The following is a 14,297-nucleotide window of genomic DNA, read 5'->3' as shown; positions in this document are numbered from 1 at the left end:
TTTGAACAGGAACCCTCGTTATGATAGGCCATAGGCTCCTCTCTGGGCCCAAGCAGCCCATATTAGGTACAGGTGTAAATTTTGGGTGCCTTGTTTAGCAACTGACCCAGCTGCTAGTGGACCCGAAGGTCGGCTGTCGGTGTTGCCTACTTAGAAAGGGCCGGATCTGTGGGAGGAAGCAATAAGCCCTACTAGTCTATAGTTGTTTTTCATTGCTGCTGATTAGGTCCATGGAGGGAAGCCCATCTCTGAGGCGCAAGACGGTGATGCGGGAGAAGGGCCGGCGCCAGGCAGTCCGGGGCCCGGCTTTCATGTTCAATGACCGGGGCACGAGCCTTACCGCCGAGGAGGAGCGCTTCCTGGACGCTGCGGAGTATGGCAACATCCCTGTGGTGCGCAAGATGCTGGAGGAGTCCAAGACGTTGAACGTCAACTGCGTGGACTACATGGGCCAGAACGCGCTGCAGCTGGCCGTCGGCAACGAGCACCTGGAGGTGACGGAGCTGCTGCTCAAGAAGGAGAACCTGGCACGAATCGGCGATGCCCTGCTGCTTGCCATCAGCAAGGGCTACGTGCGCATCGTGGAAGCCATCCTGAACCACCCCGGCTTCGCGGCCAGCAAGCGCCTGACCCTGAGTCCCTGTGAGCAGGAGCTCCAGGACGACGACTTCTACGCCTACGACGAGGACGGCACGCGGTTCTCGCCCGACATCACGCCCATCATCCTGGCGGCGCACTGCCAGAAGTACGAGGTGGTACACATGCTGCTGATGAAGGGCGCCAGGATCGAGCGGCCGCACGACTATTTCTGCAAGTGCGGAGACTGCATGGAGAAGCAGAGGCACGACTCTTTCAGCCACTCACGCTCGAGGATCAATGCCTACAAGGGGCTGGCAAGCCCCGCGTACCTGTCCTTGTCTAGCGAAGACCCGGTGCTCACCGCCCTGGAGCTCAGCAATGAGCTGGCCAAGCTAGCCAACATAGAGAAGGAGTTCAAGGTAAGCTCCGCGCTCCACCCCGGCTACCCTGCATGCTCATCCGCTTTCCTGCTGCCGCCTGGTGCCTCCCCAAGTTTGCTCTGGAATCAGTTTTGCCCAGCAGATTTAAAATAATGAGGGATTGGAAATGTTCAGAAATGATTCGGTGATTTCTCCCTCTCGGCATGGTGCTGTGATAAATTCGCTTTGGGCTTCGGTGTATACTGAATCAGAGAGCTATAATTACGGTGCTGTTCTGTGTGGATGAGCATTAAGTAGAACGCAGGACGGCCCCTCCCACACAACCCCCACCTCTTTTGTTTAAAGGAGGGATTAGGTGTGACTTTTTGCCTCCCGAATTCTTCTTCCCCTTCTGTAGTTAGTGCTATGGTGGCACACAACACAGAAGGGTATTTAGTTTTGAACGAAGTGTTTATTGGCCCAAACATCTCTATAGCCCTTTAAATAGAAAATCAAAAGACTAACATGAAATACAATTAAAGTCATTTTATTAATATGATAAAAATGCTTCTCCCTGAAATCCACAAATGTATATTCAGAGTGGTGAGTCATAGACATTGGGTCAACACAGAAATACAAGGATAGCAAATTGTTTTGTTTTAATGGATTTTTTTAAATAAATGAACTTTTTTTTCTGAACATCATTTCTAGTCCACAAGTAGTAGTATTTCTAAGCAGTATTTTTTTATAAAAATTATACATGAATGATGGAACATTTTTATCTTTTATTCAGTTGCTACATCCTCTTATGTATTTTGGATGGTTCTACCTATTAAATCTGGGGCAAAAGGAGATTTCATGGTTCTGGTGAAAGTCAGACTGTTTTTCAGCAGGTTCTTGTCTCCTGTTGTCCACCTAAGAAGATTATTGTAGACATCAATTCCTTAAATTATTTTCTGGATGCTGAGTTAATCTGCTTTTTAGTGTTGTGGTGTCAGATCACAGAAAGAGTGATTATTCTGTCTTTCAGATCTTATTACAGTTTTTCATACTTAAGTGAGATTTGCACAAATGCAACTAGCAATATAATTCAGCTTAAGGGGTTGCAAGAAAATGGTATGAAACAATGAAATGAGCTATTAAGCCATGAAAAGACATGGAGGAACCTTACATGCATATGACTAAGTGAAAGAACCCAATCTGAAAAGGCTACATACTATATGATTCCAACTATCCGACATTCTGGGAAAGGCAAAACTATGGAGACAGAAACAAGATCAGTATTGCTAGGAGTGAATCCACTGATAAATCAGTGGAGCACAGAGGATTTTTAGGGCACTGAAAATACTCTATGACATTATGATGATGGATACATGTTGTTATACGTTTATCTAAACCCATAGAATTTACACCAAGAGAGAACCCTAATGTGAACTATGGACTTTGAATGATTATGATGTGTCAGTGAAGGCCCATCAGTTGCAAGAAATGTACCACTCTGGTGAGAGATGTCAATGATGGAAGATGTGCACGTTTGGGGACAGGGCATATATGGAAACTCTATGTACCTTCCTCTTAATTTTATTTTGAACCTAAACCTGCTCTAGAAAAATGGTCTTTTTAAAAACAAAATCATGGGGCACCTGGGTGGCTCAGTGAGTTAAAGCCTCTCCTTTCAGCTTGGGTCATGATCCCAGGATCTTGGGATCGAGCCCCACATTGGGCTCTCTGTTCAGCAGGGAGCCTGCTTCCTCCTCTCTACCTGCCTCTCTGCCTACTTGTGATCTCTGTCTGTCAAATGAATAAATAAAATCTTTAAAAAATATACAAATCTTAAAAAAATTTAAAAAAACCAAAATCATAAAAAAAATGGCAGGAAAGTTTTGCATGTTTTTTGTTTCCCTTCCCCTACACACCAGATCACCTAGATATTCATCAACCTTCATCTTGTCCTGATAGAGATCTGGACTTAGCATAACTTGGTTATTATATTAAAATTTTTTCTGATGTAAGAACTACACAAATTTATTGTGAAAATGTGGAAAAATACAAAGACAAAATAAATACCACCTTATATTTACTCTCTTTGAAGGGAATCATCATGTGATATTTGAAGAGATGTATTTCCTTGGACTCAAAATGAATTATTTATTTATTTATTTTTAAGTTGTTGCTCTGAGTTGTCTCTGAGCAAATTGAAAACTTCAAATTCTGTTCAGAGAGAGTAGAAAAGCATTGAAGTAAAAAAGTTCTAAATATCACTGTTTTGACCTAGTAATATAATTCTGAATTTATTTGCCACTATTTCAAATGTCATTCAAGCTCTTTTTTTTTTGCATTTGCTTAATAATATATTGAAAATCTGTAGGAGTCTACGAAAGGGAATATTTTCTAATATTATGCTTTAATAATTTATAAAAGATGATGATGTTTGCAATTCTGCCCAGAGAAGTCATCTCAGTGAAGCGATAGTTCAAAAAATTTGTTATTCACAGTTTTCCCCTGAAGCTGGCTAAGTCTGGATTGATAATACTTAGAACCTCCTTTACCCTGACTTGAAGAGTCACCTCTGATAACCTTTGAAATGTGGGAAAATATTACAAGAGGCAAAGAGAGAAGAAAACACAACTGAATTTAAGAGAGAGTCCAGAAAACTACCAAGTATCTAAGGATATGCAAAAGTCATCTAAATCTCTCAGTTCCTTTTTCTGAACTATATGGAAAGCACTTGTGTAGCATGACCCTCTCTGAGCTGGGACACAGATGATTCTCCAGCAGTTACAGTCTCTAAGGACACGTCTCTCTCTCCTGACTAAATATTTCTTTTCTTTCCTATTCTCGCCTGTCATTATTATTCCTTTCATATCTGCCTTCCTTTCATCTCTTTGCCCTCTTGTCCTATGCTCCTGTCCATCCATCAGGGCTTTAGACAGACTGAGAAAATAGTGATTTCACAGCACAGACCCAGAGACTCTGAGCTTGGAAGGGGCAGTGGAAGTGAAGCTCATTTCTGAGATAAACAGGTCACCTAATTTGCCCTATTCTGTGTGTTCGCTATATTATTTCCATAGAGAGGATGCACTCAAAATACTAGCCTTGAAATGAAAAAATAAGATGTCCCTAGTGGAAAAGAAGCGATTTTTCCCCCCTTTTTAGACACCTGTACCTGTTTCATCTTATCAATGGCCTGTAAGATTAGCATCTCACACCTCAAATTGCCATCCCTTAGCTGCATCCAAGAAGGTTCTGAGGCAGTGTGTAGTTTTCAGAGTTCCTTGAGGAATTCAGGAGGCACGATGGCAAAAACATGTGAAGGTCATTACCCCCAAAAGTTGAACATTCTAGGATATAGATTTAGATAAATTAATGGAGGACAGCCCGGTGACAGGTTATTAAAGAAATAGTTTGGATGTGCAAATGATGTCTGAAGCTATTCTGAGAAACAGAATATTGGACAGGATGGACTCCAGGTCTAATCCTCCAAATGTCAGTGGTAAGAAAGCTAGTCATTTATTAAACTGTGAGAATGCAAAGTGAAGTTTCTCAATTCTGAGCCAATGATGCCCCCTTTTTTTTGAAAAAAGAAGAAGGCATTTGCCTCCCCTGTGTCTCAGTTTTCCTCTCTTTAAATTAGAAAAGCAATTTTTAACTTACATCACAGTAGAGCTGCAAGGAAAAGTTAAAGAAATATAATCCAAAAGCAAGATGGCACTTTATAAAGAAGGAAGATATTCTAGGAGTCCTCTGGCTGTACAGACCTCTTATTTTACAACTGAGACCACAAAGCCTATTAGCCAAGGACCCATCTGCTAAGCCTAGATTTAGGCATCTTGGGTCCTGGGTCTAGATATTCTATCTAATGCTCTGTGCCTGATAACACTGAGGTAATTCTATAGTACTTGTTGTGTACGAAGCATGCCATAAGCATATAATCCTCGCAGCAACATTATATAGGCATATTCTCATCAGAGAGGCTAAGTAAATGCCACAGGATCAGACAGCTAGTAGGTGGTAGAAGCAGTGTTTGAACCCAGAAAGTCTAGCTTTAGATTTGTGCTTTTAACCACTATACTCCCCTCCCATTTTGTTATCAGGGAAAGGATCTGACCGAACCAAGCCTCCTTAGAGCTGAATTTCAATTTTTCTCTTACAGATAAAAAGGGATTAGAATGATGATTAAACCATAAGCATTAAAATAAATGTGCTAAAACCTGTAGACAGGTTATGACAAGGATGAGGCATCATCCCTTGGCTTGAGCAGGTCTTCAGGGCTTTGAGTTCCTGCTCTATAGGGAAGGGAGCAGGTCCTTGTGGTAACCTCGTGGACAGCCATGGCATTAGAAGAGTGGCACAATGAAGATGATTAAGCAAAACTCAATTAAGAGAAAATTACTAGAAAATGCAGACCAGACAAATGGTCCAAGTCAGGAAATAAGATACAGCTGGACCTCGTGGTAGAGCTAGTATTGTCCGGCAGTGCAGACTTCAGGTAGTTACTTTTGCAACTGAGAAAAGGTTCTCTAGCTGTCCCCATCCATCTTCCCCTGGGAGCGCCACATATACTGATAAAGTGGCATCCCATGACCACAAGAAAAGAAGTTGCCGTTATCTCCAGCACTGATTATTTTCTGCATTTGGGCAACAGACTTCTTCCTGCTGGAAATGCTTACGGTGTTATGAAGACAAAGTGTTGCTTTTGCAATTCGTGTGACTGCCAGTTTTTGTTTCTTGATTGATGTTTCCATGGATGTGAACAAACCACACAGCTTTCTTTAAGACAATTTACTGATTATGATTTCTTGAAACAATGAGTTATTATTCAGGTGTTACTGCAGAGGTGGCTACCATTTTCTTCAAGCATTGATATAGTCTCTCTTTTTTTCTGATCAGTGGAGAAATGGCTATCCTATATTGTACCAAATCTTATAAAACAGTCTGAACTGAGGAGTAACATGAGGAAATTTCATCTAAAAAAATTGCATTAAAAGGGGAGCTTTATATGGAAACAGGCATGAATTTAATACTTCTTCTGGATGCTATAATAAAATATTTCATTAGTCTCTCAGGAATGGAAGGCAGATGGATATTTAACTGACACTCTGCATAGAAACCAGAGGCTGAACATTTTATTAATTTTATCAGTTGCATGGTACCAGCTTGAATGGAAACCAAAGATTGAGGTTTTTATTCATTTTATCTATTTTCTTATGAGGGGAGAAGGATTAACTGTAACTGTTCCTTATCTGAATTTCTGATATCTGAAATGGAAACTCTTCTAGACTGTGTAGCCTTTAAACAGTCTTTCTTTTTTTTTTTTTTTTAAATTTTATTTATTTATTTGTCAGAGAGAGAGTACACACAAGCAGGCAGAGAGGCAGGCAGAGGCAGCGAGAGAAGCAGGCTCCCTGCTGAGCAAGGAGCCTGATGTGGGACTCGATTCCAGGACCCTGGGATCATGACCTGAGCCGAAGGCAGTGGCTTAACCAACTGAGCCACCCAGGCGTCCGCCTTTAAACAGTCTTCTTTAGTTTAGTCGGTGACGTGATTTTTGCCCATCAAGTCAGTTATTTATTTAAAGAAAAAAATTAGGAGCACCTGGGTGGCTCAGTGGGTTAAGGCCTTTGCCTTCGGCTTGGGTCATGGTCCCGGGGTCCTGGGATCGAGCCCTGCGTTGGGCTCCAGCGGGGAGCCTGCTTCCCTTCCTCTCTCTCTGCCTGCCTCTCTGCCTACTTGTGATCTCTGTCTGTCAAATAAATAAATAAAAATCTTTTAAAAAATAAAGAAAAAAATTAAAATTCTTCATGTTTTTGTTTTAAGTAGGATTTCTGGAAGCCTGGAAATTCTGCTGTGCTAGGTATTACTTGGTTATTAGACATGTACAGTATCTCAGGCCATATTGAAACGGGGAACTGTGTTTTCCTCAAGTGTGCCAAATCAGACCATCATCCAGTTAACTTTCTTAAAAATTTTAGTGAAAGCCATAGAAGTAGAACTGGGATTTCTGAAAGTAAGATATGTTCCCAACAGATGGTCATTGATACCTTGACTGGAACTAAAGGGCTAGAAATAGAACTCCATTCAGAAGGTAACAGGGAAGGCTGCCAAGTGACTTCCTTATCCCAGTCCATGGCACTATATAAATATGCTAATGAAATTAAAGATTCACAGATTATTTTTAGCAAGGTGTTAGTTCCAGTGGCCTGGAAATTTTCTCTCAGGTATTGATATTCTGCAACCCCTGAGAATTCAATTACATATAATCAGACATTTCTTTCCTTCCAGTTCTGCAGGACATGATAACCTTCAGACAAACAAGGAAAAATACCTCCTCTTTCTGTTGGTGCCTGTCCATCCCTTTTCATTCACTAGAAACCAGTCATTCTTAAACATAAGTGTGTATCATAAACACATGGAGAGTGTGTTTACAGATTACTGAGCCCTCTTCAGTTTCTAGGTCAGAACAACTGAGATGGGATCCGGGAATGCATTTCTAATACAAGTCCAAGTGCTGTTGCAGCTACTGATTGTAGGACTGCCCTTTGAGAAGCTATGTCTCCCAACAAGGCAACGGAGAATAGACACTGAACAAGTTATTTTCATGTATAGTCAATCTTCTACGTCAGATCGCCACTTCAGAAAAATTACCATTTAAACCAATTTGCACTACAGAAATGGTTTTCTTTTGGCTGTAAGGAAACTATTGTGTATATGAGAGATGCAGCTCTTTTTGGTCCTCGGGTCTGTGCCCATTATCATTTAGCCAACATCTCTTAATACAAACCAGGAACAAACGTGCATACCATTTTCAGAGTGGGTGGATTGCAGAAGGTACTGGCTGAGATCGGGAGTGGGGGCAAATCCCGCTTATGTCTAACTGAGCAAGCCTTGCATCCATGTAGGAACAGTAGCTTCCAACCCAGAAGAAGGGACCGCTTTTTGTAATTCACAAAAACTCTAAACACTTTCCATTGAATTAAAGCAAATTCCTTGAATTAAACTTTAAAACTCTTGTTCTTAGAATGACTATAGGAAGCTCTCCATGCAATGCAAAGACTTTGTGGTGGGTGTGTTGGATCTTTGCCGGGACTCAGAAGAAGTAGAAGCTATTCTGAATGGAGATCTTGAATCCGCAGAGCCTCTAGAGCTACACAGGCATAAAGCTTCACTGAGTCGTGTCAAGCTTGCTATTAAGTATGAAGTGAAAAAGGTGAGTGGCCCGCTTTTATCCAGCACCATATTGGAATAAACATGTAATATCAACTATGCTATAATCCCGGGAAAATGTTTTAAATTATAAAGATGTTATTGATAAAAGATTTTTTTTTGGTCATGAAAGAGATTAAGTAAAGTATGGTTAAGTTGTGAGTCAGATATCTAGCTTCTGCAATCCTGTCCACTTTTTGTCTGCTGTGAGACCTTGGATAAGTCATAAAACTTCTTTAAACTTCAGTTTCCTCATGTGAATGGAGGATAATCTCTCCTATCTATCTCAGATAATACGATTTCAGTGGATTAAGATACACAAAAGAACTTTGTGAACTGCTCATTACAATGCAATTAAAAAGAATAAAATGTTACTTGTATACATTTTTGTAAGTCACTGTTACAACTGTCATGTTAATCCTTGCGACAAGCCTATGTTATTATCCATTTAACCTATAAAATAGGTGAAATAGATGATGGCATTTCTAATCTACAAGGAAACTAAGGTTTGCCAAGCTTAAATAATGTGTCTATGTTCAGAGCTGTGGATACCAGAAATAAAATTTATGATTACTTTTTTACTCTGTTTATTGCAGATAAACTGTTAAGTGTGTATATTTGCTGCTTGTATAGGGCTTGTAAATCATGAAAATTGTAGTTATGATGTTTTACTATAATAAAAATCTCAGTTATCTATAACCTAGCAGCATTTATATGTTATATAACTGATATTTTTTGGTACTCTAAGAGAAACTGACAAGTCACCAAGAAGTAAGCTACTTTCAGGAATAGATCTAGTTTCATGAACTGGTTAATCTCTGCATAGCTGAATTTTCTGCCCTCCCTGCATGGTGCTTAAGAGGGCAGGGAGCCAGCCTGCAGGGGTTGAAGTCCTCAGTTAACCACCTGTTCCCTGGGTGGCCATGGACAAGTCACCCAGCCAGGCCAAGCCTCAGTCTGCTCAGTTAATGAAGTAGGGACCACAAAAGCAACTGCTTTTTCAGTAGTTTATAAGATTATAAGAGCTAATGCATATAAAGTAATTAGCACAGGTCTAGTACATGGGGATTATTCAACATGTATTAGCTGATAACATTTCTACATTATGAAAATTCATTCGCAGAATGATGACTCTTAAACAAGTTCAGCTTTTCGTCATCAAACACAGATTTCATGTTCATTGTGTTGGGTTCTGTCCTCAGTAATAGACTACAGTCATTTTAGGCAGAAAGGAATTTAGTAAGGGATCTGAGGAGACTCACAGAATCATTAGAGATGGACGAACAAGTCTATCTAAGTTGTGCCTCGGGAAACCTTACTCAGAACCAGGGCCAGAACGAAGCCTGTGCATATGCCTCTGACCTGTGGAATGGAGGAAAGTGTGGGCACCCTACCAGCAAGTGAGCGTAAGGGAAACTTCGTCTCTTTCCTCTTCTCTCCTCGTATGCATGCACGTGCGCACACACACGCACACACACACACACACACACACACACAGATTCTACCACAATCCAGAGAACTTTCACATATAGTGTTCACAAGGTTTTAGTCAACTATTAATCACAGATCTCCCATCAACTTAATAAGATGGGGGAAATGTGAAGATTCTTAGTAAATACTGATGTTGAAATGACTTTTCAAGGAATTACCATTTAAAAGTAAATTGGCTCAACTGCCCTCCTCTCAGAGTATTCTTTTTTTTTATTTAAGTTTTTATTTTTTAATTCCAGTTAGTTAACATACAGTATGATGTTAGTTTCAGGTGTACAATATAGTGATTCAGCACTTCCATACAACACCCGGTGCTCATTGTAAGTGCACTCCTTAATCCCCATCACCTATTTCATTTATCCTCCCACCTTCCTCCCCGCTGGTAACCATCACTGTGTTCTCTGTAGTTAAGAGGCTGTTTCCTGGTTTGCCTCTCCCTCTCTCTCTCTCTCTCTCTCTTTTTTCCCCCTTTGCTTGTTTTGTTTCTTAAATTGCACATATGAGTGAAATCTTATAGTTCTTGTCTTTCTCTAGAGCATTCTTACTAGTTGAGGTTTTCTATAATAAAGGAAAAAAGATAATTTTGACTAAGATTAATATTAAACCATTTTTAGAAATCTGTCTGGACATTTATTCACAGATCTTGCAATACACACCTCTTTTCTTTAGTGCCTGAGAGGAGAGAATTGATTTCAGTTGTCACTGGTTCTTTATTGTTACTTTGAAAGTGTCATATTAGCAGAGACAGTTCATCTATAGATGTACTTCTGTTAACCAAATGGTCTTGAGACAGTGAATGTCTTCCTGGCATGTTAATCTTAAATAAATTGATGTGTAGCTTACAACGTATGAAATGTCATTAATAATAAATTTGTTATCAGTCAAGTAACTGCCAGGAAACAACAAAATAATATATTTGAAACTGAAAGGAGATTTAGGGCTTTTCAGGTGTTTGTGGGTTTGTTTGTTTTATGTTATAAAAGGAGTATTAGTTAAAGTACTTGATTTGGAAGCTTCACTCAATATATATAAAAACTTTATTCTAGCATGCCCAAAAAAGCCCAAAAGACTTCCTTCATTCTTCACAACATTCATGTGTCTCCATCTAGCAAGGAGGAAAGATACCCCATCCCTTCTGAGTGCTTCCTTTTTCCTTCATCTCATTTCCAGTCCTGAAGCGAAACCACTTCTTGTGTTACAGTGGTACGTGAACCCTACCCACTGTGACACTGAGGTAGTCCGAAAGGTAGTCCGCAGCTCCGAAAGGCACCGGTTCTGCCTGGGTGGCAGGTGGACTCATGATGTGTGACTCAGGGTTCCCCAATTGGAGGGCTCAAGGGATAGGCTACATGCGAGGCATTGGGGTTTCAAAATATATGTGATAGAATTTTTTTCTTCCTGATAACATGATAAACTTATATTTATTCAAATCAATTCATAATTCACCAAGGAAACCAGTTTTGTGTGATGGTAAGCTGTTTCCCACAAGAGATGCAGGAAGTCTCTTCTGCCACGTGCCCAAGAGGTACCCCCACTCTGGTTCTGAGACTACTAGCTTCTCTCTGACCTTACAGTCCCCAGAACTCAGATCTTCCCTAGGAATCACACCACGAGTTCTACCCAGGCCTTACAGAGCTCAGTGACAGTCAAGAAAATGAAAATATGAAAGACCTGAAGAGGAGAGATATGAACGTTTTTTTTTAAGACAGTGAGAGAGAGAAAGAGAGAGAGTGTATACCAGTGTGCACATGTGGGGGAGGGTCAGAGAGAGTGGGAGAGAGAACCCTAAGCAAGCTCCACACCCAGCATGGAGCCCCATGTGGGGCTTGATCTCATGACCCTGAGATCATGACCTGAGCTGAAATCAAGAGTCAGGTGCTCAACTGACTGAGCCACCCAGGTGCCCTGATCTGAACATGAGTTTCTGTTTATGTGAGAAAGAAGTTTCTAATACAAAAGTAGTCAAAGAAATAACAAAACAAAGAGGTAAACAGTCTGACAACCTACAATTTAAAACTTACGAACACAGAAAGATCATAAACAAAAAAGTAAAGGGCAATGTGAAAAAGGTATAATTCTTCAATTCTAACATACAAAAGATTGATATTCTTAATATCCAAAAAGCTCAAATAAATTTTTAAGAAAAATTTCTAGAGCTTTGCAGAAAAATAAGCAGAGGGCTTGAATGGGCAACTCACAGAAAATTCAAATGGCTAACAAACATATTTAAAATTTTCAAACCCTCTGGTACTAAAATAAATGCATCCTAATATACAAATAATATTTCCTGTCTCAAATTTTTAAAGAATAAAAAGTATTCTCAATGCCATAGGTGAAATGGGCAATCTTATGCTACTGATGAGGAACAAACAATAATGTGTTCTCTGGCAGGGAGTGGATGTTTTCAATTATCCATCCCAGAATCATTTCTGGGGTGCTTCTAAGGTAAATAATAAAACTGGAAAGATAGTAAATATTACTATTTGTAGAGTTACTCATGTTAGTCTACAAAAAAGAATGGAATAAACAATGAATTTTGAAACACGAAAAGAAATAAAGTGGAAAAAAATTTTAACTCAAAAAAAAAAAAGAATGGAATAGAGTGAAAGATGAAATTTGATTTTTTGAAAGAGTACAGAAGATTAACTTTTAGGCAAAAACATCAGTTATTTTCCAGTTAGAATAATAGATTATTTACTTCCCCACAAAAGCTCTGAGTTTTAATTCTGCCTGTGCCTCTCTCTTCTGTGCAACTTGAGGATGAACATCAGTCCCTTCTCCCGCATAGAAATAACTGCTCCTAGTAAGCTCCATCCATTCTTCGGAAGTCTTTGACAAATGTAAAAGATACTAGAAGCTGCTAGATCATCGAATGTGGAAAACTGAGCTATTGAGAAAGGGGAGAAATTTCCTGGGTTCTTCCTCTTTGTTCTCTTACTTTCTCCATGGTGAGATTAAACTATAGAAATATCTAGAAAAGAGACATGCAGTAATATATGCACATACAGTTACCTATTGTGTATGAAGAAGGTGTGCTTTCCCTAATTCCCAAAATTGAACAATGCAATGAGAGTGGTAAATATACAACAGAGACCTTGGGCAGAGTGCATGTGCTGGCTGGTGCCGTCCTGAGTCTCACACTGGGCAGACTCTTGGCCAGCTTCCTGCCTGGCACCAAAAAAGAACAGAACACTTTGCACTCTGGGTTCGAAATCCCGCAAACTTATACAATGTATGTTTTCCGTATATTTCATAACTCAAAGAGCTTTAAAAAGAAGTTGAATGACGTAGCTTTTATTCATAGCAGTATTTTAAATGGCATGAACTGTGCCTCCAACCATGTCATTAAAAACAAAAACAGAGTGTTCCTACCATGTTTTTGTACAACAGTAGTTCCATGAAAATAGTTCTTGTAAGGGCTGATTTGATGATAAGACAGTGTAACGTGAATGTCTTTTTAAGTTGAAAATTATCTCATTGTTTTCCATTAACCTGTCTTGATTAGCAATTCAGTTTACAATCTGTTAGTCATTTGGCAGGGAAAAAAAATGTTTCTTCTCCGTGCTACAGTAGTTTTGTTCCATTGAAAGATTGAGATTTTCTTGTGTGTCAAGCGTTCTCCTTTTAAATAAGAAAACCTCAAATAAGGGCATTATTTTTGTAACAATTTCAATTTGCTGGTCCACTGAAGTTAGGATGCAGCATACAAATTTTAACCGACTGGCTATGACTGGTGTGGCAGCCTAGGAGACTTTTTAGGAAGTAAACAATTTTAAGAGAGAAAGGTCACTGCCCTATTTTGAAGTCCTTGAAAAGAACAGAACTCATCTCCCAGGGGGATTAACTTTTTTCCCTCACTTGTTACTATTGCATTTATTTTATTTTATTTTATTTTTTTAGGGTTCCTTCTGTGCTTGCGTTAGGATTTTAAATTATTGGAAGAAAATATCCATTTGTGCTTTCTTCCTATGAATTGAAAGGAATGAACAGATACCATATGCTGGTATATTACTTAGGAAGAGAGTAGAATTAACAGTACAGGAAATATAGTTGTTAAGCCGGATTTTCAAGTGTTACAAGTAAAATGCAAACACCACAATTTGGACTACTATTTAACGTATATTAAGTGTTTGCACTACATTGTGCAAATCATTACATAATGCCATATGAAAGAAACTGATAGCTATCACGTCTTTAAGGGCTGTGCAACTTATATATACAGTCCAATTAATGCCATAAAGCACAGCTTCAGATTTGAAGATTATCTGGAAGAAAAGGAGCAGAAAGAGGGAGCCATGCTGCAACATTAATATTTCTGTTCTCAAGAGTTAAAACCTAAGAAAGAAAGGCTGGACACTCACAAAAGCGGAATTTGTCCATCAATTCTATATGGACCCATGTCACCTGTCTCTCAACTTCATGGCGATTTTCTATCTTGCAGAAGCCCTCAACCTATTTAAAAAAAAAAAAAAGGCATGTTGGCTTCCTAGCTGGTAATCTGATTGATGACACTGTCTCTTCCACCTGTGGATTTCTCTAAAGGCACTGTTCCCCAGCCTCAGCTGAGCCTAGCTGGAGGCACAGGAGGGCTTTTTATTTGCATCTGTCCAACTTCTCACAAATGCAGACCCTCCAAACAACAAGACTTTCAGACCAACATTAAAA

The 14,297-nt window shown here is 39.6% G+C and overlaps 1 protein-coding gene across 3 annotated transcripts in view; it reads left to right on the top strand.

The window, feature by feature from the left end:
* TRPC3 (transient receptor potential cation channel subfamily C member 3) overlaps positions 1 to 14,297 on the top strand; it is a gene marked incomplete at both ends in the record, with an annotated part of 77,622 nt that overhangs the window by 18,733 nt on the left and 44,592 nt on the right. For all 3 annotated transcript variants that reach the window (XM_080797176.1, XM_080797175.1, XM_080797177.1), the window contains 2 exons: positions 227 to 998; positions 7,957 to 8,145. In XM_080797176.1, the coding sequence (XP_080653302.1) occupies positions 227 to 998; positions 7,957 to 8,145 (961 nt within the window). The remainder of the gene's footprint in view (positions 1 to 226; positions 999 to 7,956; positions 8,146 to 14,297) is intronic.

Source organism: Martes martes (assembly GCF_963455335.1).
Source record: "Martes martes genome assembly, chromosome: 2".
Classification (NCBI taxonomy): domain Eukaryota; kingdom Metazoa; phylum Chordata; class Mammalia; order Carnivora; family Mustelidae; genus Martes; species Martes martes.
The sequence above is the reverse complement of the archived record's forward strand: the minus strand, read 5'-3'. Positions and strand labels throughout refer to the sequence as shown.